Source organism: Ovis aries, chromosome 26, assembly GCF_016772045.2.
Source record: "Ovis aries strain OAR_USU_Benz2616 breed Rambouillet chromosome 26, ARS-UI_Ramb_v3.0, whole genome shotgun sequence".
Classification (NCBI taxonomy): Eukaryota; Metazoa; Chordata; class Mammalia; order Artiodactyla; family Bovidae; genus Ovis; species Ovis aries.
In genome coordinates, this window is record NC_056079.1 from 14,684,349 (window position 1) to 14,712,162 (window position 27,814).

A 27,814-nucleotide genomic window follows, 5' to 3' on the forward strand; every position below is an offset into this window, starting at 1 on the left:
CCAATTTCATTCTCACTAATTCTTAGTCATGGAGACATGTAAAAGTTATTCTTCTAATTTTTACAATGGGAACAAGAAGACAGTGCATTTGAGAGACAGACATAGGATCAAAACTCAGTTATCTTTGACTCTTTTCTTCACTGTGCCAAGGATAAGTTCTTCATGCCTAAAAGACATTATAGTAGACTGGGAAATTAAAAAAGAATGTTGATTTTTAAGTTTCTTACTATCTTTATTCATACAAATAAAGTAGTCAGGAGCATTAAGCACATTTTTTTTGGATGGTTTACAATCATGTATATAGGTTCCAACTTTGGCATTTAAGATATTAAACATTTTATGAATTTAATTATTAAAATAATAGAGTAACTTAAACTTGTGTCCCCAACTTTACATTGGCCATAATACTTTTCATAGTGTACAGGATTTGAATTTGAAGATGAAAGTACACACACATATCCATCCCAGTGACCTCTTTTTAAAGTTACCTAGATGTCCATTTTGGACATTTGGGTTAATGGGCTGAAAACAACTGCATTACACTACATTTACAAGCAAACAAGAAAACTTTTATTTGGGGTAGTAGCTAAGAAAGCAGCTTTTTATGGAGACTGAAAAAAAAAAAAGGAAGTAGGGGAAGTATGAGGGTAATTGCTATCCTTAGGAAATAATTTTAATAATTCAAAATTTTTCATAGGATCTTATTAAGAAGGATCCAATACCAGTATAACATTTAACAGACATGAAAGTAACTCTCAGTAAGAACCTTGCCTATTAATTGCTGACCTTGGATGAGTATCATTTCTAGTTGCATGTGTAAATCTTAAAAATATATATCTTAGGTACAAGTGAACCAAATATAAAGCAGTGCTAGACAGTCCACATTTTTTATGTTCTTGAAAATGAAAATAATAGGCTTCTGATTTCTTCATAAAAATATCCTTTAAATCGAAACAACTTAAAAGGTATCTTGACTTACATCGGAGAATGTCACATTTTTCAACCCCTATCCCTTTACTTACACTTATCAGTGCAAACTAATCATGACAACTGTTGTAAATTTCTCTTTGAAAAGATAAGTATTGTTGTTCTTTCTGACTTTTGCTTCAAGCTGAGTCCCTGTTATCAGTAACACTTAGACGAAACTCCCCTGCCTAAGTAGTAAAAACTGAAGGCGTTAATTTAGAATCTAAAATCAAAGTACAGAGGAAAAAAAAATTTTTAAGATCAAAGAAAAAAAAAAGTACAGCTTTTATGTATAAAAGTAAAATTGTACCATATGGCATATGACATATGGCAGCAAAGACTATATAAAATGTATTCAGAGACTAATGCTATTACATAAAAGGATTCTTTTCTCCCCTAACAACTTAAAAACCAATTGAATAAAATTGGCTAACTCACTACTGGGAATATATTCAAATGCTGAATTTTAAAATTTAGCATTATCTTATCTCTCCTTAAACACAGGTTGTTACACAAACATCGAAAAGCGCAATAAGGTAAAAAACAAAACCTTGATTTAGTACAGCTAAAGTTCATAAAGTAAAGCACTAAGTGATGTAAAAACCTATACACCAGAATATCAAATAACAACAAATGAACATTATAACTCAAGGAAAGCAGCAGAAAAATCTTACGGTCAGGTTGTTTTCCCATGAATTTTTTTTAACTCCACTCTCCCCACCCTTCTCAAGCCCTACCCGAAACAAAATCTATCAATACAAACTAAGACCAAGACATTCTGAATTGGTGTTTAGCAAAATGCAGTTTGGCTTACTGCTGAAGGTGTTTAAGAAAAGTTAAGTTTGGCATACACGCTGCAGAGCTTGAGCAACCCAGAAAAACAAAAAACAAATCTTACTGTGTTTACAGATCAAAAATTCACACTAAAAAAAAAAAAAAGACAGATTTGGCATTTAATATAGAAATTTTGCAATACATTTTAATGTATACAGAAAAGGCCAGTAGTGAAAACGGTGATAACTAGAACAACAGAAGCAACATGACAGAGATATACTTCGTTGTACAAGAGCCTACAGATTGACAGGAAAAATACTCTAATTTCAAGAGTCAACTATATTACACCCTACTCACACATCACTAATTTCAAAAGGTCTTTGAAAGTGAAACTGGCAAAAATGGTACTTCCAGGATTCAATACAAAAGGCCAAAACAAAACAAAAAAATTGGCTGACATTTATAAAGTAGCCTCAACAAATACGGGATTTTTTTCCTCCTTTATCATTCATATTTTTAGTTTTCTTTGTCAGCCTTTAAAAACAGTAGCTGGAGCTTCTAAAGGGCTGAGAACAATGCATTTGTTTCTTATGTTTCCTCTCACTTAAAACAATAAACGCTGAATACAGCAAAACCCATTAACAACACCCCTTAAAACGCTGTCCTGACACAACTTGGGATCTGCATCTTGGTTCCTCAAGCTGGTGGTGCTCATTTGCTAATTCAACAAATACTTGCTTTTGCTTATGAGGATCTGGTCCTTGGACAAACTATTCACAATGCAGGAGCTCTAAAGAAACCTAACTTCTCAGAATCCTTACCTACTTCCCCCGGAAAACACAAAGAGGAGCTTCTAAATTGAGCTTTCTAAGACTCACAGTTTGAAATGGTCTGGAATGGTTGATAAAATTTTTAAGATCTAACTCAGTGCGCACATCTATAGAGGTAGTAGGCACCTCTGGTGAATCACAAGGACTGCCCTAGTGCAAGCTTCTGTCTTCTCCTCAAATCTAAATCAGCGCCACCAATGAGAACAAATTTCAAGATCAGTTTCATAATAACTATCTTACAATCAAGGTATAAGTCACACCACCCAAGTTCTGAAGCAAACAGAAAACCAAGTCAGTCAAGAGCTACGCTCACTGTATACAACTTACAGAAAATGAAAACAAAACAGAAACACGTTAAATGAGAACTATATAGCTAACATTTTGGTCCAACGTGCAGGATGCTATCACAACTGCCTCATCAGTCTGACAGCTGAACCAGTTTCTATGTTGAGAAAAGACACAGGTATACTACCATTTCTCTACGAAATATACACATGGCTCATATAAACACCTCCTCGCAGGAAACACTGATTTTTATATTAAGTTGTCTTTTTGAAAACCATTTTGCCTCGAATTACAAGTCACTATTTGTACACCTTAAATTGCTGAAACCAGTATTTAGATGTCTACACAGAGAATCACAGCATTATACAAGAGCACTTCAACTAAGAATTGGATGAACAATGTTTAAAGTAAAAAGAGTTTTTATAACCAAGCTGTACGGACATTCGGGGGCTTAGGTCTTAGCAACAGGCCACCACCAGTTGTGTCAAAAGCAGATCGCTCACTCTTACAGCTGAGGCCACTGGTAGCACTGGACGTCCTGGAAGCTCCTTCTGAAAATAGACAAAGAGCAAGAAATTATCTGAACTAACTAAATACACAAATCATCATCTGATACACTTCCTTTCCTAATCCGAAGCCCAGATTAAAATAAAACTGCCTTCTCTATCTCACATGTGTTTTTAATAGTCTAATTCTATTCTCAACCAGGAATGTACTTCAGAATTCCCTGTGGAACTTGAAATAACAAACATAACCAAACTCTATACAAGGGCATTTTGATGCGATAGATTTGGGGTGGGAGTAAGTGTTTTTAAAAGCCTCTCAAAGGATTCAAGTGGGAAAAATAAAATCTCTTGGTATAACCATTTATACATTTATTCAACAAATAATTTTGCACATTCAAGGCATGATATTAAGTGTGAGTTACTGGAATAAGATGCTGTCTTAGTCACTAACTCTACCAAGGAAATGATGCGTGGAGGATGAATGAATGGAATTAAACTAGTTATCAGAGTGTTTAAGACTACAAGTGGTTCCAACTTTCTGTCAGGACTAACTTTTACAGACTTTATAGCTTAGAACACATACATAAAGTAATGGCACAGGCTTCTGTAGGGAAAGCGGTCTGGCCTTTCCGTGTGTTGTACACTCCAACACTCAGCGGTCACTCCCACCTGTATTCTCTGGGTGTGTAACAGATCATATACTGAGCATTAAGAGGGATTGATCTGAGGACTACAGATTGCTAATTCTTGTCTTAGTTACCAGTGAAGAAGCAGCAGCATGCACTAGGGCCGGAAGATACTACTGAAAATTCTTCACCGGCTAAAGAGACTGCTTTGGCCACTTTTAAACAGTCTATCTGTTTATTTCTTCCTTTAATAAGCACACTGAAATTAAAAGTTTCTCCTCATTACCTAAGAGACTACTGATATTTTCAGCTGTTTAACCTCCTGGTTTCCTTCCTATGTTGCCATTATACGCTGTGAAAAAATGAAACCTGAAGTTAAGTGAACTAACACAAATCAAGGCATGCCAGTGAAACAGAACAGACTGCATCCCGCAAGTCAGCATTTAAAACTCTATCAGAAGAACTTAAGTCATATACTTTTAAAAGGGAAAAGGGTACGAACAAGTACAAAACACGTTATACGTGTGCTTACTTAGTGAGCTGTACTGGCTGAGGGTGGACCTCACTCGTCTGGAGATTGGGGATGAGCTGAGATAACCCATGTTGCGGTGATAGTCCATCAGCTGCTCTGAGCGTTTCATGCCAACTGTTGGCTTCACAGCTTCAAGCCTTTTCAGAAAAGCCTTCATTTAAAGTAACAATTTAAAAGCTAACGTTAGATAAATCACAATCATTTTTTAAAAAGGCAAACACTTTCTAGAACCTGAAATTCACAAAATAAAGTAGAAAAGACTTCAAGTCATACGGAAAAGATATTTCAACAATAATGTGGAAAATCTAAAAGTCTCTACCTGTCCTACAGCTAACCAAAACCACTATGATTTTAACAACTAATTATAGACACAGCTCTCTTGCTTGTCAGGTTACAATCTTAGAGAAAAGATGCTGTAAGTTGAAAAATATTAAACCTTACTTTCTCATAGAAATTACATTATGGGAGTAATAATGCTAAGAGCCCAGTGTTCAACCCTAGAAATGACTGTGAACATATGCTTAGAGAGGAACTGACATATATACATTTAAGAGCATGAAATAATGTCATTTCTTTCAGCGAGTAAAGTGAAACTAAGCCGTACTATAGGAAACTATAAAGTACCCTCCTTGACCTCTTCCCTTCTCCTTCTGCTAAGATTATTCTTGCAATTTTTCTTAAAAATAGAATTCATATTGTGTCCAAATGAATATATGGAAACATGGTTTAACAAGAACAGTTTCAAATTTTATGAATTAAAAAAATTATCCCTTTTGAAGTAACAAAGTTCTAGTACAGTTGGGTCTTTATGTCGCAAGTACGCCCTCTACTGGAGAGGGCTGTCCTCTTCACCTGTTCTGCACAGCACCACTCCTTTTGCCTGGAGGCTTGCAGCCTCTGGGATTGCTAAGGAGCTGATGTTAGGGACCTGGAACAGAATTGCTTTAGTCATCATGCCTGTGGGCCATGTGAACTGGTCTCTATCACTGGAGATGGAGCAAATGAAGGATTATGAATCATGAAAATTACAAAGTAATGGACCCTGGTTGTGCAGTACATTGGACACAAAAGTGGTGTGTGTGTGCACGTGTGCACCCTTGCATGTGTGTTTTGATTACAACACTCCGGCAAACAGGTTAAAAAGTGCATTATCTCACACTGACGAACCATTTGAGCCAATTCGGCTCTATATAAGGGTTTGGTAGGTGGCTGGTTATACAATGAATACACAAAAGTTGATGGTTTATGAAAATAACCAATCAGAAGACAAAATGAAAAATGTCATGGCAATAACATAAAAAATACAGTTTTAAAGAAAACTACAAAACCTTACTAAGGTCAAGTGTTAAGAAGGCTTGAGTAAACAGAAGGACATACCATATTTCTAGATTAAAAGGTAATATTTTAAGAATACCCAACACTTTGCAATTAAAATGTAAATTCAACACAATTCCAACAAAAATTTAATTAAAAAATTTTATAAAGAAAAAATAATCAGCTATTTTGAAGAATAAATGCAAAGGACCAGCCAAGAAAAAAATATTACAATATATAGAATTAGTTTTATTTTGCTTAATAAAGCAAATATTTGCTTAATAAAGAAGAGTTAAACATAAATCTGGACAATTACTATTCCTTCAGTTCAGTTCAGTCGCTCAGTCGTGTCTGACTCTTTGCGAACCCATGAATCTCAGCATGCCAGGCCTCCCTGTCCATCACCAACTCCCATAGTTCACTCAGACTCACGTCCATCGAGGCAGTGATGCCATCTAGCCATCTCATCCTCTGTCCGTCCCCTTCTCCTCCTGCCCCTAGTCCCTCCCAGCATCAGAGTCTTTTCCAATGAGTCAACTCTTCACATGAGGTGGCCAAAGTACTGGAGTTTCAGCTTTAGCATCATTTCTTCCAAAGAAATCCCAGGGCTGATCTCCTTCAGAATGGACTGGTTGGATCTCCTTGCAGTGCAAGGGACTCTCAAGAGTCTTCGCCAACACCACAGTTCAAAAGCATCAATTCTTCGGTGCTCAGCCTTCTTCACAGTCCAACTTTCACATCCATGCATGACTACTGGAAAAACCATAGCCTTGACTAGACGGACCTTAGTTGGCAAAGTAATGTCTCTGCTTTTGAATATGCTGTCTAGGTTGGTCATAACTTTTCTTTAATTTCATGGCCGCAGTCACCATCTGCAGTGATTTTCAGTTCAATTCAGACGCTTAGTCGTGTCCGACTCTTTGTGACCCCATGAATCGCAGCACGCCAGTCCTCCCTGTCCATCACCATCTCTTGGAGTTCACTCAGACTCACGTCCATCGAGTCTGTGATACCATCCAGCCATCTCATCCTCGGTCATCCCCTTCTCCTCCTGCCCTCAATCCCTCCCAGCATCAGAGTCTTTTCCAATGAGTCAACTCTTCGCATGAGGTGGCCAAAGTACTGGAGTTTCAGCTTTAGCATCATTCCTTCCAAAGAAATCCCAGGGTTGATCTCCTTTGGAGCCCCCAAAAATCAAGTCTGACACTGTTTCCCCATCTATTTCCCATGAAGATACTATTCCTTACAATAACATAATAATTTGTTTAATAAATTATGCTTATTTCACCATTTAGCTTTAAGCTACTTTTTCTATTTCTTGTGAATTAAGCTTTTGATCCAGAGCTGCACTGTCCAAGGCCACAAGCCACATATTGTTACAGAACATTTAATGTGGCTAGTTCAAATTGAGATATGCTCTAAGTATAAAATATACAACAGACTTCAGAGACTTAGTACCAAAAAACGTAAAATATCTCTCAACAATTTTTTATATTTATTACATGTTAAAGTGTAATATTTTTTATATAGTCAGGTAAATATTATAGTAGAATAATTTCACCTGTTTCTTTGATGTTTCTAATGTAACTGTTAGGAAAATTTAAATTAAACACGTGGTTCACTTTATGTTCTACTGTTCTGAGTATAACAAATAAGATCCTACTACGAAATGGAGACAAATATTGTTCACATATACAAATTACTAAGTAACAAAATAAAAAGAAAAAAGCGGTAATTTTCCATTGCTTATTAAAATAGCGGAGATGTACAATTGATATGGGGTATAATAGAAGCTGTTTGCCAGTTTTCATCTCGTTTGTATCTAGAATAGTCCCTAGATATTAATGGCTTCAATTTCTCAAACCCAAGTTCCTCAAAACAATAAATATAGAATTACCATATGACCCAGCCATTCCACTCATAGGCACACAGCTGAAGGAACTGAAAGCTGGGACCTGAAGAGACACCTATAGTGCAGCACTATTCACAATAGCCTAAATGTGCAAACAATCCAAGTGTCCATGGTCAGATGAACCCGGAATCAAACTGTGGCATATATACAGACATGGACTATTACTCAGCCACAAAAAGGAATGAAGTTCCGATACAGGCTAAGGATGGACCTTGGAAACATAATGGAGCAAAATGAGCCAGGGACAAAATGACCCAAGAGTCTACTATTCTACTAATATGAAGTATCTGGAATAGACAAATAGAGACAGAAGGTAGAGTTGCCCAGGGCTGAGGGGAAGGGAGAACAGAGCATTACTGTTTGGCACAGTGTTTCTGTACGGAGTGATCAAAATAGTTTTGGAAATAAGTAGTATTTACTCACAATTCACAACATTGTGAATGTAATTAATGTCACTGACCAATCACTCAAAACAGGTAAAGCGGCGAACCTCCCTGGGGGTGTATGGATAAGAATCCTGCCTGCCAATGCAAAGGACACAGGCTCAATCCCTGGTCCTGGAGGACTTCACGGGCCGTGGGGCAACCGGGCTTGTGCGCCACAACGACTGAAGCCTGCACGCTCTGCGGCCCGTGAGCCACAGCTAAGGAGCCCCTGTGCCCGAGCGCCCGTGTGCTCTGCAGCGAGAGAAGCTGCCACAGCGAGAAGCTCACGCCACACTAACGAGGGGCCCCTGCTCCCCGCAACTAGAGAAAGCCCGCGTGCCGCGACAAAGACATAGCCCTGCCAGGAGCGGACCAGAAATAAACATGGCAGTATGCACATACCAAAATAATAAGGAAGAAGACACCGAAAATTTTAAAAAGCTCAAGTGGCAAATTTTGTTTTATCAGAACCCTCTGAACTGTATACTTTAGATGGGTATAGCATGGGTAAATTATACCTCAAAAAAGATGTTAAAAATAAAAAGTAATCCTGAAGCGAGGAAACCTGGATATGATTCTACCACCTGCTCTAGCTGTTTACCCATTATCATAAAATGTAACTGAATCCTGAACTTGCTAGAGTGATACGTAGAAAGTTACCATCTAGTTCACTACCCACCAACCTCATTTCAACTTGTTCTGCTATAATCTACTCCCTGCCATGTTCAGGGTAACTCTCTTGACCAATATTTTACTATTTTTTGCAAATATACTACCCTAGCTCACCAACTCTCGGTGTTAGTGATAGTAATAAATTCATAAAAGTTACTCTTACAAATTCAGGGTAAGTAGAACTGTACTGATGATGAAACATAATAAGGATGAATTTGGGGAACTGTTCTAGTAATTTTAATAACAGCTTTATCACTTATGTTAACTCTGAATGTATCTGTTCATTAAGAGTCTAACTTTAGTTGAAGATGCGACCTCGGTTTAAAATCTTGGCTCAGTCACTTGCTTAGCAGCTCTTTGTCCAGGGGTTAATTATTTAACCCTTTTAGGTCTCAATTATTCTACCTGTAAGATGTGGATAAAAATAAAGTATGTCCCTGAAAGAATTATTGTCTGGATTCAATTAGCTAATATTTAGAAGACACTTGGAACAACGCCCAGCATTAAAAAGCTCTGTAAATATCGGCAATTATGAATTGCATTTTATAAAGAAAATGATATGCTATGAATAGTAGTTTTTTAATGTGAAGATTTTCAACAGTTTCCATATATATATTTCTTAGGATATCAAAGGACTATTACTGTATGATTTTTAATAATCAATGTCTTTCATACATTCAAGCAGCAGGGCACCTCTCTGAGAATGTGTGTATTATTTAAAATAAATGATATATAAATTATTTTAGCTTTTGAGGATAAAATGAAGTAAAATAGATTAAGCTAGTGACTGAGTACTTCACAGAAGATGTATGTATCTAACCCTTGGACACCTTTTCCTATATTGCTATAGTAATTTAACAGATCTAGTCAAATAAATAATAGAGCTTCCAGTATTTTCATTTAATACTCCCTTAAAATACAGTTTCCTGGATAAAGAAAAAGCACATACTGTTACCTTCCAGGCTCATGGCTCGTCCTATGTTTTATGCCATACAAACCTATTCCTACTTTTATATCATTTAGAAAATTTGGCTGTATTGGGTTTGCTGAAAGTTGGGCTTACAAATCAGTATAAATGCACTTTATTTGATGACTAAAATGTTAATCAGTCACTTACCAAATTTTCTCTTTCAATCCTTTGCTGTTCCCTCTGTCTGTTGAGAGCACTATGATACAACTTAGGGGGAGGACCAGTCGATCTTGGAATCATACTCTTGCTTCCTGGTTTCTCAGCCTGTCTCGACAGTTCTTTCAAAAGCCTCTGATTTTCTCGATCAATCTGCCTCACTTCCTCTCTTGTGAAAGAGTAGTTTTTCCTAGGTGCTACTGAAGGCTGATCAAAGTGATGTTTTTGTGGTCTCTTTTTATCTAAGTGCAGAAAGGCTACAGAAGTGAACAACAAAAAAAAGTGAACAAAAAAAGGAAAAATGGCTAAATAAACAGCAATATGATGGCATAATGGTATATGCTTTAACTTTTATAAACGGAAACTACATTAATTCACGATAAGGGATGTATGGAATAATTTCAACGACATCCAGACTACAACTGGGTAGAAAAAAATACAGAGGCAGCTTAGAGGTTTATGCTCATTGGGTTCTTTGGGAATAAACGCTATACACAAAATCATGAAAACATTTTAATAAGAAATGAACAAGGCACTGGGTGTAGACTGCAGATATAATTTATGGAAAATGCTTTTGTCGTGTTCATTGTATGTTCTCCTAAAGGAAGCTTAAAAGTTAGAAACCTCTGGTGGATTGCATTGACAGAATACTCAGTTGAGATGGTTTTTATCAGTCAGAAAGGCATCCCAAGTGGTGCACAAGATTCCATGTGCAATGCAGGAGATGCGGGTTCGAACCCTGGGTCGGGAAAATCCCCTGGAGTAGGAAGTGGCAACCCACTCCAGTCCTCTTGCCTGGAAAGTCCCATGGACAGAGAAACCTGGCCGGCTACAGTCCATGGGGTAGCAGGGAATTGGATACAATTGAACGACTGAACACACCGACACACATAATTCAAAAAAATAAAATGTTCTCAGCAACGCAAACAGTGGCCAGAAAATGGCAAAAGCAAACCTAGAATATTCTGAAACTTTCAACTTAACCTGAAAGAATTTTACTCTACAAGACTTATGGTCTTGATATTGGCATTGTAACAAATACTTCTACTATAAAAGTCAAACTATTATTCCTGACTAGACATAAGCCAAATGAATACCTTATATAAAAAGAGCTTTTAATCAAGAAAAATATTTTGTATACTATGATTATCAAATGAAATTTTTATCGACATGCTAAATTATCAGTATTTCATATTACTAGAACAATTTTCAGCAAGTCACAATTATTACTGAACAGTTATCAGAAATTTCTAAACATATTAAGCTTGTTTCACCTAAAGTTTCTGCTAAAAATGAATGTATTATATCAGATTAACATTTGATATAATTTGGTACATTTTTTTGGACAAATTTGGTACATTTGTTTTAACAATATGTTTTTAAAGTAACCATTGTTTGTTTTAAATTAATCATTTATTTGGCTACACTGGGTCTTAGTTGAGGCATACAGGATCTAATTCCCTGACCAGGGATTGACCCCAGGCCCCCTGCACTGGAAGTGTGGAGTCTTAGCCACTGGAAGTCCCCCATTATTTGCTTTCATTATATCAGAGTACCTTTATATTCATGGGGTTCTCATGGAAAGAATACTGGTGCTGTTTGCCATTTCCTCCTCATTGGAAAAGACCCTGATGCTGGGAAAGACTGAAGGCAAAAGGAGAAGAGGATGACAGAGCAGGAGATCGTTAAGATAGCATCATGGACTCAATGGACATGAATTTGAGCAAACTCCGGGAGATAGTGAAGCTCAGAGAAGCCTGGCGTGCTGCAGCCCACGGCACTGCGAAGTCAGGCACACTTAGTGACTGAACAACAACCATCTTGCTGTTGTACTTGTACTAAGCAAGTACACTCTTTTACCTGCTTAGTATTTTATGCTGTTACAAACATTTTTAACCCCATTTAAAAATGTGACTGGTGCAGAAAAGTTAAATCCTTTGAGCAAGGTCACAAAACTGTAAATCTACATCTCAATGCTTAAACCAGACGGTCAGAAATTAAGGAAACTTTAAAAAAAAAAATATTAACAGTGACTTCCCGATAGGAAAAATTAGGAAATTAATGACTAGTAATTTGCTGAAAAGCTCGCCAAACTAATCACGAAACCTGAATAGGAACACATTTAGAAGGAGATATATAAATTATCTTACTTCCAAGAAATATCTATTTTGTAGAATTGAATAAGGTTTCTAGATTAATTTAGCCTTTAAAATTAAGTTCTAGAGGGAATTAAAAGTAAGCTATTTTCCTAATGTCATTTACAAAAAGCTTTTATAAGTAAAATAAGGCAACAGCTAAAAATAAAATAAAGGAAGGATTTCAAATTAATTCATTTAAAAAAACAAAACAAAACAGCATTCTAACCTCCCTTGATGGGAAAAGTATATGTTGAGTGCTTACATACTGATGCCAGGTATCATTAACACATTTTTCTAAAGTGGCTACTATATACTTTAGTACGAGGCAACCTCCAATATATGATCCACTGTCTTTCCAATTAAGATTGAAAATAATATTAATTTGAATAAAGTTTCAGGGATAAAAATATATTAATATAAATATGTACATTATTTAAATGACACATTTAAGAAATACTGCTTTTCCCTAATTTTCGTTAATGAAACATTTTGCTCAAACTCTTTACAGTATTTCAATATGTCCATTATCACTAGAGCCACTTCTTGACTCAGTAACACCATTTACTAGAAGTACCAGCTTAACTTGCACCTAAACTGTGACACAGACAGCACTTAAAATGTTTATGTGAATACTATTAATGGAAAATTTATCCCAAGCCATATTATGTCCTTATTTACATAATACTAGTTTTTCTTGTAAAAAAATCCACCCTGTAGGCATATTCATGATCCCGATTTAAAAAAACCAATGATATTTGCTTTTTAAAATGATGTTTCAAAGGTTTTTTTTTTTTAAATCCCAACTCTTGTAACTGAGAGGTGATGATTCAAGGAATAATAACTAAATTTACTAAGTTTCTTTATCTTCTTTATGAACATCTTGTCAGATGAGAACTTCTGAGACATTCTTCCAGTCTCCTTCCTTTGCATCTGGGCAGGTCTGTGATGGCGCGGACCAACATGATACAGCCCAAGGCTGGGCAAAAATAGAGATAGATGCAGCCCACCCCTCCTTGTCTCTGGAATCCTTGTGCTTGGGGCCCTGGGCCACCCTGTGTCTGGCTGCCCTGAGGCTGTGAGGCTGACTACCCTGTGAGGACATCAAAACCACATAGAGGGGCTATGTGTGGCGTGGGCACTGTGATCCCAGCCTTCAGGTCATCCTAGGCTGCCACTTTACCCATCTAGGATTGTGGTCTGTCATCAGAGCAATAGTAACTAACACACAGAACAGAGTACCAGGAGTAGGGTACTACTTCAACAAAAACCTAACATCTGGAGCACTAGCTTTGAGACCAGATAGTAAGTGGAGCTAGAAAGGGTTGGAGAAGACTGCTGGTGAAGATGATCAAGTGGCAGAATTTTAGCAACACTGTTGGCTCTGACAGCAAGGAAAATGGAAAACGTACCTTCTGCCATTGGTGGATTTTGCTAAAGCAGATCTCCAGGGAAAATCTTTAAAGTATCAATAGTTTGTTTTACCACCATAAGAAGACAGGATAGAAAACAGATGAACTAAAAAAGGAATCGGTCAGTTTTCAAGCAGGATTTATAGAGAATATCACAGTTGGGACTTTTGGGGTTCAAAATTATTACTATGTCGGCTTCCTAGTCTCTCCTGGCAGAAGATTCTCACAGTACTCGAGCTAAAATTGAGGAACCACGCCCAAGGAGCCACAGCTGCCCTTGGGACTTGCTTTAACCCTGGATCACCAGGTGGGAGGGATCTTTGAAAAGGGGGAACATAGTTTTGCACTTGGGAGGAATGTAAATCAATGTATGGCCAGAGGGTGGACTAAAGAAGTTTTGCAGAGTGTCTGTGTTATTTGACACTCCTCCCATTAAGAAGGAGGGTCTACGCCCCAGCTCTTAAATCTGGGAAGGTGTATAGCCAATAGAACATGGAAGAAATGATGCCACATTGCTTCCGATGCTAGGTCATAAAAGGTGGTAAGGTTTGCGCCTTGTTTCCTGGAACACTGTCCTCGGGGCTCTGAACCATCTGCACTGAGGCTACGGTACCTGAAGTAGCTAGACCACAGGGAGAGGCCATGCACGAGCCCTCTGTTCAGCAAGTCCTGGTCTCCAAGTCACCCCAAGCCCAGACACTTGATGTGTGAGTACACCAGCACTCAGATGATCCCAGGCCCCACCTGTCAAATCATCCCCACCTTTGAGTCTCTCTCTATACCCTAAGGGACTTCCCTGGTGGCTCAGACGGTAAAGAATCTGCTTCCAGTGTGGGAGACCGGGGTTCGATCCCTGGGTCAGGAGGATCCCCTGGAAAAGGGAATGGCTACCCACTCCACTATTCTTGCCTCGAGAATTGAGCCTGGTGGGCCACATTAGTCCATGGGATCCCAAAGAGTTGGACACGACTGAGCGACTATGACTATACCCTAAGTACTAGGGTAATTTGTTATGTAGCAATAGAAACTGCTATCTCATCACTTAAAAATATATATTATGTAATAGAAAAAAAACAAACCATGGGCCAAGTGCAGCCCATAAGTGGGTAGTTCATACTTTTTTTTTGTCTAACATCTACCAATCTTCCATAGTGATTACGGCTTTATCAATTTCATCATCTAGCTCTGTTTGGCTTTTATCAAACACTTCAAATCAACGACTATTAAATCTTTTTTAGTGTACCTGGTCAGTTGGTTCATGTAAAATACTCTTCTTTGTCCCTTTCAGCGATCTTCACATCTTAAATTCTATTTTGTGTACTAATAAGATTGATATTTCTATTTCCTCCTTGTTACCTGCCTGGCATAACTTTTTCAAACCTTTACTTTCATTCTTCCTATACTACTGACATTTTAAACATCTTTGCAGGTTGGACTTGATTAAAAAAATTTATCCCCTCTGATAATACCTTCTGATAAGTCAAAACAATTTACTTATATTGTTTGATCTCTTCTCACAATTTTATATCTTCAAAAAAGTGCTTTTTTTTGGTTCTTTTCCCCCATTTTCCCCCTTTTCGAAGACTGACTATGCTAATTTATTTTTTCTCTAATAGATTATAAATCCATTCTTCAGGTATAGAAGTTCTTAAACAGACCTCACACCACAGGTTTACTGAGGACCCCAAATAATGTTTATGTAGGTTATATCTATCAATGTTTACCATGTTAGAAATTAATGGTAAAAAACTGAAAGATATCTGTTAATTCATCTGAAAATAATAAACCAGTTCTATGTAAATATCACATTTTATAAAAATAAAAAATCAGTGAGAAGAGAAGCAGAGTTAAACATTTCTGTAATCTTTTACTGCCTGCCTAAATAGAAGACGGCCAGAGCGACACAGCTTGGCCATGCACACGCATCTCACATGTCCCTGGCTTAGCTCCATGGGGAAAATGAAAAAAAGAAAAACAAAAATGTTCTTGGATCTGAAAGCTTCACTGGGCAAATTCAGCAGGAATAATAATTTGAGAAACCTCAAGAAACACCGTATGCATAGACTGATGCCACAATTAGTATTTAAAACATACTCTACTGCTATAAAGAATCTTTGGTGGGATATATTGGTGACTCCAAAAACAGATGCATCAAGGGGTAAAAATGCCACTTTGTTCTTGGGCTTGTAGTAACCCTGAGCACCACGTACTGTATGGGCGGGTCCTGGGATCAGGGATCCCCAGAGGGCAGCAGACTGAATAAAGCCCTAGCCCATGTGCCTAGAGACTGAGCCACATTTTAGCTCTGTTTCCGAGTCAAAGCAGGATAAGATTATAAGGTAGAAGCAGGAGGCAGAGACTTACTGTATGTATTTCAGACGGCAAACCTAAGACTAGTGAGTAACTGTTACAAAATCCAATTTCAGTGAAACTTAAGATGCATACTTCCTGACCGTTAGCACTTCGGACAGAAGTGTCCCACAGTCCTTTAGGTAACAAATAGTGTCTAATGCAGGGATTCCAGCAAAGAATAAGATCCTGCCCTCATGTTGCTTACACTAACTCCAGAGTCTCCTGAAAGGAAATGGGCTTTTGTGACCGTGAGGCAGGGGTGGGTGTGAAACTTCTGCACAGCACGTTCAGAAGAGTACTTCTGAGAAGGTGATGGATAAGCTGAGGGCCGAGCAACAGACTGAAGTAGCCTCTACAGACAGAGAGGCCAACCTCAAGTGCAAATACCCCACAAGTGCAAAGTATTAACATTCTGTGAACAGTAAGGAAGTACTGTGACTGGACAGAGAGGTAATGAGAGAAAGAGGAGCTGAAGGCAGTAAACATATGATGGCGAGCCATGGTTCATCAACTTTAACTGCATATTAGACAAGTGCACCAGGCTCTCCATGGCCCAAGCATCAGTACTTAATAGTTTGTTTTAATAATTTGCGTAGTTCTCCAAGAGATGCTCACATACTTCCTGGGATGAAGAGTCACTGAATGAATAGTCTGTTGAAAGTGAAAGTGAAGTCGCTCAGTCGTGTCCGACTCTTTGCGACCCGTGGACTGTAGCCCACCAAGCTCCTCCGTCCATGGGATTCTCCAGGCAAGAATACTGGAGTGGGTTGCCATTTCCTTCTCTAGAGGATCTTCCTGACCCAGGGATCGAACCCAGGTCTCCCACATTGCAGGCTGATGCTTTAACCTCTGTGCCACCAGGGAAGCCCTTAAATAGTCTGTTAGCCTATGGTAAGAAATTTGGTATTTATTTTTAACCTAAGAGTTAAGCGCACTGAAGAGTTAAGAAGGAAACTACTAGGTCTGATCTACTTTTTTAAAGATCATTCCCATTGTTAGGGGAAGAAGCAGATGGGCAAGAATAGAAAACTCAGTCTTGAAAGTTTTAAGAGATTGAATGAGCATTTATCAGGAAAGGCATGCTGAGTGGAGACTTAGCCACTAGATGGTAATAGGCAATGTAAAAAATCTGATTTTGAATTCTACTTTGTGTACTAACAAGATTGATACTTTATTTTCTCTTTCTTATCAGCCTGGTATATCTTTTTCAAGACTTTACTTTCTGAGTATTCTTCCTTATACTATTGATATTTTAAATAATTAAGCAATCAATGAGTAACAATCAAAGAAAACCTATAAAAGAGGGGACATTCACAAGTGTAAGTTGCTCCAAAATACATTTTATCAATCTATAAGACTCATTTGACCAAATAAGGGACTTATTTATGCCCTTCTATCAGGCCATGATAGGAATTTACATAATGTAAATTATGTAGCTGAAGATTTATTCTTTCAACTAACATTTCAAACAAATGAAGACAAGAGAGTCTTATTTGCAACTTAAAAACTTTATCTTCAATTGCCCTAAAACCTAACCTGCAAGCTCAATATTTTTAGTTTTGTATTAACTAGTCACAGATGAAGTTTGAGGTTGCTTTTTCTTCACCTGGAATATACTGTTTCTTTCAAACTAAATAATGGGTATAAACATATTGAGTCAGAAATACAGTAGTCAGGATTATCTTAATTCTTAAATCCTTCTATCTTAAAAGTAACTAAAACTTGAATCATGCTATTTCATCAACTTGGTAATTATTTTCCAGTAATTCTCTCTAGACTTAACTTAAAATCTGAATTGTCTCCTACAGTTTACTCTGAGCTCTCTTAATTTGCCAGCATTCATGCCACCTTCCCTTAAACTTGGTGCTCTTGCTTTCTTCCTTAAAGAAAGTGAAATGTATCTTACACCCATGTCTCCATGAAACGTAGGAAAATATTATCCGCTCTCCACGCATTTTGAGGCATTTTGAGTTTCTAAGAATCACTGTGAAGGACTTTCTAGTCCCAGTTGATCAGTTTCACAGTAATATAAATAATGATATTCCAGGTATCTTTAAATGAAATAACTTGGTTACATTATAATAATATATCCATGATCTCAAACAATAAAACACACCTACTAGAAAAATCGAGGCAAATTCATAGCATTTAATATTTCAGCTCAATATAATATTAGGTTTAATATTTACCTTCAATACACAGGACTTCCCTGGGGGTACAGTGGATAAGAATCCACCAGCCAATGCAGGGGACAGGGTTTCGATCCCTGGTCTGGGTGGATCCCGCATGCCAAGGAGTAACTAAGCACATATACCACAACTACTGAGCCCACGTGCTGCAGCTATGAAGCCCATGCACCTAGAACGGGCGCTCTGCAACGAGAAGCCACCAAAATAAGAAGCCTGTGCACCCCAACTAGAGGGTAGCCCCCACCCCTTGCCACAACTAGTCCATGCAGCCAAAAATAAATTACAAAATAAAGGCCCTATCTCCAGATGTAGTGATTTAAAAAATAAATTCCCAACACAGTGTTGAAAATTACCTTTTAAGAGATGACTCAGGTCCATTGTGTCATGTAAGACTTTTTGTTTATATCTGTGGTCTAAACTGGAATCCAATGGCGCTGACTTTGAGGTGAGACTGGGTTCATGTTTTTCCTTCCCTTTTTTGGCTGATTTCAAAGATTTCGAGTTATTTTTCGAATCTTCAACATTTTCATATACTTCTTGCCTCACATTTTCTTGCCTTTTAACTTTCATTTTTCTGTCGCTTGAGGCACCCAGTTCGAAAGACTGAACCGGGCTGATGTCCGGGGTCGATAAAGGGGTGACGTCCGTCACAGTGTCTTCCGATTCTTCAGTGTCATCACCAACCTTGGGTTTTGTACCTGAAGTGTGGGCTCCTGGTGATTTTTCTCCTGGTTTATATTTCAGTTTGGGTGACAAGTGGGTGGCGCCAGGGAGACACTTCTTCCGTGACGGAGATGAATCAGACAGGCCGACATCAGATCCGTTATCTGAACAGCCTGTATCAGAACTTGAAGAGGAGGACAAAGAGGAAGAGGAACTGCTTCTGGAATACTTTTTACTTAGGCTTTTCTTGAAGTTATTCGGCAGCTTAGCTGACTTGGACCTGACATGATGCTTTTTCTCATCGTCAGTGCTCTCCTCTCCATCTGTATAGTAGTCGTGCTCACCGTCTTTTACAGTTTGGGGAAGGCTATTTGGAGTGGGCAAGCGTATTTTATGTTCCACTCTAGCATCACACAATTTTGATCTTGAAGAAGTGGTCGAGGACGAGGAATTTCCAGCTTGTGCATTACCATCGTCTATAGGGTGATCCTCTGGAGGAGTTTCCCCATTGCTCTCCGTTCCCTTCTCAGTAAGATCATCTTCCTTTCTTTGTAGTCCAAGTTTCAAGTTTACATTTTCCGTATCTTTGTCTATTCTCTCTTCAGCGTCATCATCCTGCTTGTCAAAAACTGAGCTGCTGTCACCTTTCTTTGCTTCTTCGAAGTCACTGTCAAAGAAAGAATGGTCCACTTCACCTTCTGATATATCGTCAAACCGATCCATGCTGGCAACAATATATCTGAAAAGGAGGAAAGTGTAACCATCAGACTAAGAGTAATTTCCAAATTACTCTTTTTATTTTTATACAGTAATTGCAAATTTTCCCAAACTGAGAAGTCTGGGTAATATATAAAGGGAAATATGAAAAAGAAAAAACCTACCATAAAAATAGTAACTCAGTGAAATGATAATGGGGGCTAGAGGAGTAATAACAAGTTATACCAATGATCTGAACAATAATAAGAGATCATCAAGGCAAGTATATTACAAACGTGGATATGTAGATGAACGCCAAAGAAAAACTGATTTCCATAAATTAAGTACAGCTAGAGCTTAGAATCAGAGAAGACAATGGCAACCCACTCCAGTTCTCTTGCCTAGAAAATCCCATGGACGGAGGAACCTGGTGGGCTGTAGTCCCTGGCGCTAAGAGTCGGACACGACTGAGCAACTTCACTTTCACTTTTCACTTTCATGCATTGGAGAAAGAAACGGCTACACACTCCAGTGTTCTTGCCTAGAGAATCCCAGGGACGGCGGAGCCTGGTGGGCTGCCGTCTATGGGGTCGCACAGAGTTGGACACGACTGAAACAACTTAGCAGCAGCAGCAGATCTTGGCATGCTAAGCCAGCCCAAACAGACATCATTCTGGTAGACTGGCCGGTTAAAGACTCACATTTCTGGGGCAGGCTGAAGCCTCAAGGTTAGTTATGAAAGCTCCAGTTTGGTGGGATGGCCCAGCAGTCAGGACTCCATTTGGAGCCTGCAGTTTTCAATCAGACTCAGTTTAAAAGATGAGAGATGTGATCAAAATCTAAGGCATTAGCAACAGTCTCAGCTACTGTTCTTAAGTTCTTAAACTTTTTGTTGTCCCTCTGTGTGGCATCCGTAGATTATGGCATTTTTGGTTAACCCGTGTGACAGTCACAGGTCACAGCTTCAGGCTCACAGTCTTAAAGCCAGGCATTCCCTTCTCCATTTTTCTGAGGTTCAGTCTTAGGGAGAATACTTGATGGTTACTGGCTATGAATGTGCAATTACAGCATTACTTTTAATACTAAAAAAAAAGAAAAAACCCCAAAACTTGAATAGAGGAATATTTTGAGCCCATTAAAATCATTATTTAAATCACAGGTCAGCAAACTACTGTGAATGGGCTAAATCTGGCCCACCACTTGTTTCATTAAAAAAAAGTTTTATTGGGACACAGCCCCACTCACAGGTTGAAGAACTGTCTCTGACAGCTTTCCCACTGCATCTGTAGAGTTAAGTAGCTGTGGCAGATACCACAGGGCCCATACAGGCTAATATATTTACCAACGGATCCTTTGTGGCCCCCTGATGTTGGTGCTATTATCAGCGTGAAAAATGCATTAATATAAACTTGTTGGCTATATTGGATTAATAATACAATTTAGACATTTGGACAAACAATGAAGAGTTGAAAAATCAACAATCCCACTGCATTTTTAATGTTTCTACTACTGTTATTGTGATAGTGTTCATGTAATAAACTAAGCAAGGAAGCGATGACAGGGAGTCTGCACAGTGAAAAAGAACCAACTGGCTCAGATACCAAGGCTCAAAACTTGGTGTTACTGCTTCTCAGTTGTGTGTTCCTGGGCACATGGACAAGAAGGGGCATCACGGCCCTGTCTGCAGCAGTGCTGACGGAGGGAAAAACTCAATGTCCAGTCGGAGGAAAGCAGAGAAGAGAAATGTTGTGTATTATATACTGTGTATCAGTCAAAAATGCTGAGCTGAGAGCCACAAAAAGCATGTCTACCAAGAGAGTGGAGTTGAATGACAATATAATCATGAAAAACTTAACACACATACACACACAGACAAAACAGCGCTAACCTCTTCAAGTGGACAAACATATACATAAAATTCTACCAGCCTGGCCTGGGAAGACATGCATTAAATATCTAAGAGTACGAGAGCCTATACAGGGAGGGAGGAGGAATGAAGCTGGAAAAGGGGACAAAGGGGAAGAATTAAGAATTTGTTTTCTGTGATCATGAATCATTACAAATACAAAAAGGTATGACTGATCATTATCGATCTAATTCTGCCCACCTGAGTTCAAAGAGAAAAACAGCAAATAAGCTATTGAATGATAGACAGTGCTTATTAATAGTCATTAAATTCTACCCAAAGCTATCCTTTTTTGTAAGATAATTCACACTTTAAAATGTCAAGGAATAAAAGAGCTGTGGTAGCCGTTTTATCCCACTGCTTAATGCCTTTAAGGATTAAAAAAATTTTAACAAGTTTCTTCAAATTCTAAAATCAAACAGTTTCATAGCACAGCCCAGAGCAAATTTTCTTAGCCAGTTTAAAACATAAATCTTTTCAAAAACAAATCATCCAAATTATTCTAACTTCCGTCCCTCTGCAAAACTTGTTTACATTTTTCAGGAAATAAAATTACTAACCTAAGTCTCATTTGTATTAGTGTTGTTATTCTACTACTACTAATAGTTAAAACATTAACTTAGTACTCATTAACTGAGTACTTATATGTTGTTGCTGTTCAGTTGCTAAGTCACATCCAACTCTTTATGACCCCATGGACTGTAGCACACCAGGCTTCCCTGTCCTTTACTATTTCCCGGAGTTTGCTTAAACTCATGTGCATTGAGTCAGTGATGCCATCCCACCATTTCATCTTCTGTCATCCCCTTCTCCTCCTACCCTCATCTTTTCCAATGAGTCTCTTCACATCAGGTGGCCACAGTACTGGGGCTTCAGCATCAGTCCTTCTAATGAATATTCAGGTTTGATTGTTCTAAGTGCAAAAGAAGTACTAACTCACGGACTTTTGACAACAACTTTTAAGATATTTTGTCACTCTCTGGTAAGTGGGGACTTGCCTGAAGCCACACAGCTAGTTAAGTGACCTACCAGGATTCTAAAGTGGGCAGCTTTGAGGATCACGTGACTAACCACTGTTCTATTCTGCTTTAGAAATATGGTCCTAGACTTACGGAAAGAAAAAAACTGAGACCTTCCTTCTTTGAACTGTAAAACACATTGTTGTATTATCTATGATTTATTTGACAGTAAATAGGGGCCAAGATAGTAAAATAATCCCTCCCATGGTAGGAAGTTTTAAGAGAAAGTGGGATTTGTTTAGCAATTTGGCTTTAGAAACAGTTCTTTGCAAAAAAGGATGGCCTGCCCAGTGAAAATTAGATACACATGCTAGTGTTTGCCACACATTTTGCTGGATATATTTGCCGTGCAGCAGTTTTCCTCTAGCAAAATAATCAGGAACAAATCTCACTGGCATCACAAACTGAATAAACTAGTTCAGTTCAGCTGCTCAGTTGTGTCCGACTCTTTGCGACCCCATGAACCGCAGCACGCCAGGCCTCCCTGTCCATCACCAAATCCCAGAGTCCACCCAAACCCATGTCCATCGAGTTGGTGATGTCATCCAAGCATCTCATCCTCTGTCCGTCCCCTTCTCCTCCTGCCCTCAATCTTTCCCAGCACCAGGGTCTTTTCAAATGAGTCAGCTCTTGGCACCAGGTGGGCCAAAGTATTGGAGTTTCAGCTTAAGCATCAGTCCTTCCAATGAACACCCAGGACTGATCTCCTTTAGGATGGACTGGTTGGATCTCCTTGCACTCCAAGGGACTCTCAAGAGTCTTCTCCAACACCACAGTACAAAGGCATCAATTCTTTGGCACTCAGCTTTCTTTATAGTCCAACTCTCACATCCATACATGACCACTGGAAAACCATAGCCTTGACTATGTCAAGCAAAGTAATGTCTCTGCTTTTTAATATGCTGTCTAGGTTGGTCATAACTTTCCTTCCAAGGAGTTAAGTGTCTTTTAATTTCATGGCTGCAATCACCATCTGCAGTGATTTTGGAGCCCAGAAAAATAAAGGGAGCCACTGTTTCCCCATCTATTTGCCATCCCCACCGGATGCCATGATCTTAATTTTCTGAATGTTGAACTTTAAGCCAACTTTTCCACTTTCTTCTTTCATTTTCATCAAGAGGTGCTTTAGTTCTTCTTCACTTTCTGCCATAAACCAGTAGCCTTAGGTAAATTTAAGTGTTAACGTAGGTAATAAGAATTCAGAACTTTGAACTGATTTGTGACTCTCTATCCCAAACTGAGCTTGTGATCAAACCACCTTTCCAAAGACAGTAAACATTTTCCCAGGTATTTCTGGCAAGGAGGGTGACAAACCTGGGGTAGCACTGTACAACCTGTATCATATTCTGTTTGGTCAAACCACCTTTTGGATGAAGCACTTAGCTTTGAGTGCTATGGCAAAGAGTCTAGAACCTGAGTTATGATTAATGGTTTACCAACCAAGGGGTCACAGAAATAAATAACTAAGGGAAAGGGTGTGTTCAGATACTTGAAGAGTAGTGATATGAAACAGACTTGAGAGCTATTATTTGCAGCTCCAGAGGCAGAACTTGCATCAACAAATAGAATGCATAAGAAAGCTGTTCTGAGTTTAACATTAGAATCGCTCAAAAATGGAATGAGCTCCCTTCAAGGATTATGAGCCATAAGTCATCTAGCCACAAGTCACTAGTATCGCTGGAGCAAAGACGAGATGGCTATTTGCTGGGGTGCTGCAGAGGGAATTTGTGTGTCTGGAGGATATGACCTTTCGCAACCCTAACATGAGCTAGGTCTAAATCCCAAAGTCTATCCCTAAGCCAAATGAGTACAGATACTTCTGTGAAATCCATTTTTCATAGCTGTTTCCTGCCTTCCCTGTCTTCTTACCAAACTGGGAACTCCTGGTACCTTGCTCATCTTTATATCCTAGCACCTAAAGTCAAACCTAAAAAATACTAGATATTCAAAGAATGTTTATCTGATGAAGGAGTTTGGAGTTAGGAGATTTAAGATTGAGCCAGCTATGTAGGGCTTTCCAGGTGGCGCAGTAGTAAAGAATATGCCTACCAATGCAGGGGACACTGGAGACATGGGTTCAATCCCTGGGTTGGGAAGATCCCCTTAGAGGAGGAAATGGCAACCTGCTCCAGTATTTTTGTCTGGAAAATTCCATGGAGCGAGAAGCCTGGTAGGCTACAGTCCATGGGGTTGCAAAGTTGGACACGATTGAGCACAGCCAGCTATGTAAGCTGAAAAATCACCTCTTTCACCTGAGTTTTTTTCCTGGATAGTTTTCCATAGCTGTCCTTCATTCCCTTCCTACCCCACACACTAGAAGCAACTATCCCCTTATCTGCATTTACAAGATCCCTGTGAGTGTGAAAGTCACTCAGTCATGTCTGACTCTTTGCGACCCCTCGGACGGAAGTCTGTTAGGCTCCTCTGTCCATGGAATTCTCCAGGCAAGAATACTAGAGTGGGTAGACGTTCCCTTCTGCAGGGGATCTTCCCAACCCAAGGATCAAACTCAGGTATCCTGCATTGCAGGTGGATTCTTTACCATCTGAGCCACCAGGGAAGCCCCACAAGGTCCCTGTAGTCCCCAACAACTGTAAGCATCTGTCTCCCTACATGGTCACAGTTCATGAGAAGGGGTGTGGAGATGAGTGTCTGAGAGGCTTTTCAGGTTTATAGATTTAGGTTCCTAACATCCAACAGATGGGTTATTGTAAAGATTTAAACGTTCAGGTTTTTCCAGTAGTCATGTATGGATGTGAGAGATGGACTATAAAGAAAGCTGAGTGCCAAAAAATTGATGCTTTTGAACTGTGGAGTTGGAGAAGACTCTTGGGAGTCCCTTGGACTGCAAGGAGATCCAACCAGTCCATCCTAAAGGAAATCAGTCCTGAATATTCATTGGAAGGACTGATGCTTAAGCTGAAACTCCAATTCTTTGGCCACGTAATGCGAAGAACTGACTCCTTAGAAAAGACCTTGATGCTGGGAAAGATTGAAGGCAGGAGGAGAAGGGGACGACAGAGGATGAGATGGTTGGATGGCATCAGCAACTCGATGGACATGAGTTTGAGTAAGCTCGGGGAGTTGGTGATGGACAGGGAGGCTTGATGTGCTGCAGGCCATGGGGCTGCAAAGAGTTGGCATATGACTGAGCAACTGAACTGAAGCATTCAGGTGACTTAAATGAACAGAAAAAATATCTAACTGTCCCAACCACTAAGCAGTCCTTTTGATAACCATCACTTCAGTTAGTGAGATTCAATTTACATTAAAGAGTAATAAAAACATGGACTTAATAAGATAGTAAAGTTTCTCTTTACAACATATTGGGAAAGCGTAAAAATCAAATGACAGTTCATTAGACTGCAATAACCCTGCTGATACTCAATAAGAACAAGTACTTGCCAAAGCTGCCCAGGAGTTAGTTCAGTTCAGTTCAGTTCAGCCGCTCAGTCGTGTCTGACTTTTAGCCACCCCATGAATCGCAGCATGCCAGGCCTCCCTGTCCATCACCAACTCCCAGAGTTCACTCAAACTCACGTCCATCGAGTCGCTGATGCCATCCAGCCACCTCATCCTCTGTCGTCCCCTTTTCCTCCTGCCCCCAATCCCTCTCAGCATCAGAGTCTTTTCCAACGAGTCAACTCTTCGCATGAGGTGGCCAAAGTACTGGAGTTTCAGCTTTAGCATCATTCCTTCCAAAGAACACCCAGGGCTGATCTCCTTTAGAATGGACTGGTTGGATCTCCTTGCAGTCCAAGGGACTCTCAAGAGTCTTTTCCAATACCAGAGTTCAAAAGCATCAATTCTTTGGCGCTCAGCTTTCTTCACAGTCCAACTCTCACATCCATACATGACCACTGGAAAAACCATAGCCTTGACTAAACGGACATTTGTTGGTAAAGTAATCTTTGCTTTTCATTTAGACACTCATGGTTCGTAGAGCCCTTGCAGAACCAGCAATACAAATACCAACGCTTTCTCCTTACATCAGGAAAACAACACAGAGGAATCCGGCATTTTTAACTGTCATTTTAGGTACTGGGACATGACGTTTCTGTAGTTAAGACATATGATTTGGTCCAAAGAAGGTAACCTACTGGATACCCGAAAATCTCAGCCCAAAGGAAACACCTGTCTTTCAGGATCTGAGGTTCCTTACACTACCCACTCCGGAAGCCACGACGTAGCGGATAACTGACATCACCCTCCCTCCTCTGAGTTCAGGGTCAAGTTCTGCGGAGGTGGGCGGGGGAGACCTGAGCCAGGATCTCCCGGGACGGGGTGGGGGGCGATCACATCTTAATTCACGGCCGACCCCGACCCCACACCACCCGCGAACGCGCCCCGAGGTTAGGCCCGGCCATCCCAGCGCTGCCGACGAGGGGCGCTGGCCCTGCGATCGCGCCGGCTCCGGACGCCTCAGTGTGGGTTACACCCGCCTACCGACAAGTCTGCCCGGGCCGCAGAGGCGGCGGGGCCTGGAGGGCTGGGGCAGGGAGAGCGAGGGGCGGCCTGGTCCGTCCGCCTTCCGCATACCGACCCTGTGCGCTCGCCGCGGCCTGGGCCTCGGAGAGGGGAAACGGATCCCGAACGCGGGGCGCGGGGCGCGGAGGAAGGGTCGCCCGCGCGCAGCTCACCGGGCGCCGTAGCCGCAACCTCCTCGCGCCGCCGGCGTCCCGGGCGTGCGCCCGCGCGCGCGCGCTCCCGAAGCCCCTCCAGGCGACCCCAGCGGCCGCCGGAGCTTCCGGAGGCGGAGAGAGCGGAACTGGAAAGGAGGTCGCCTGGGCCCGCGCCGCTGGGCCCGCGGGAACCGGGCGGTGCCGAGGCTCCTCGAGGCGGGCGTCACAGAGCGCGGCGGGCCCGCCCCGCTCCCGGGCGCGCGGGGCCTGGCCAGCGGGCGCCCTCTCGGATGGAAAGGGACGCGGGAAGAAAGTGACCTCCGGACCCTCGGCTGTGTCCTGCAGCGCCCAGGTGTTAACTGCTGCCGCCTCCGCTGCTGACGAGGAAAGCCGCTTTGATGGTCTTGTGATGTACCCAAACAGCAAGAGTAATAATAAATATGGAGGCAGCTGATATAAATATGCTTATATCAGCAAAGTTCGGTTTAAACAGCCCTGTGGGCCAGGGGCTGGTAAACACGTGAGAAAGTCCTCTGACTGCTGGTAAATGAGATGGGTAGTTCAAACAATCTGGGAAAAATGATCTCCGTCCACTGTATTGAATGCAGCCCTTTTTTGTTTCAACTCGCAAGCACATAGTAGGTGCGACAGAGCAGTGGCACCCCACAGATGCCGGCCTGCTAATCTCAAACCTGTGCTGTGATTAAGGATCTTCAGATGAGAACATCAACCTAGGTTATCCCAGGTGAGCTCAATGTAATCCCAAGTGTCTTTATAGGAGGGGAGACAGGAGATTTGAAGTCAGTAATAAAAACAAAACATGGCCATGGAAGCAAGAGCTTGTAATATACA

At 40.3% G+C, this 27,814-nt stretch overlaps 2 protein-coding genes across 3 annotated transcripts in view; one reads left to right on the top strand and one right to left on the bottom strand.

Moving 5' to 3' along the window:
• Positions 1 to 211: 211 nt before the first annotated feature.
• Positions 212 to 27,057, bottom strand: CFAP97 (cilia and flagella associated protein 97). Of its 2 annotated transcripts, none has more exons than XM_012105740.4 (5): positions 26,981 to 27,057; positions 18,410 to 19,458; positions 9,960 to 10,225; positions 4,520 to 4,670; positions 212 to 3,406 (listed from the first exon to the last, which is right to left on the bottom strand). In XM_012105740.4, exons 2-5 carry the CDS (start codon positions 19,440 to 19,442, stop codon positions 3,276 to 3,278), a joined length of 1,581 nt encoding a protein of 526 aa, XP_011961130.1. In that variant the 5' UTR covers positions 19,443 to 19,458; positions 26,981 to 27,057; the 3' UTR covers positions 212 to 3,275. The 2 variants fall into 2 exon arrangements, with proteins under 2 accessions (XP_011961130.1, XP_011961128.1); XM_012105738.5 differs by having other exon boundaries at positions 26,884 to 27,057.
• The window catches only part of SNX25 (sorting nexin 25), a 97,926-nt gene continuing 97,163 nt past the window's right edge, over positions 27,052 to 27,814 (top strand). Inside the window, exon 1 of the mRNA XM_060407059.1 lies at positions 27,052 to 27,707. The gene's annotated coding sequence lies outside the window, so the exon portion shown is untranslated. The remainder of the gene's footprint in view (positions 27,708 to 27,814) is intronic.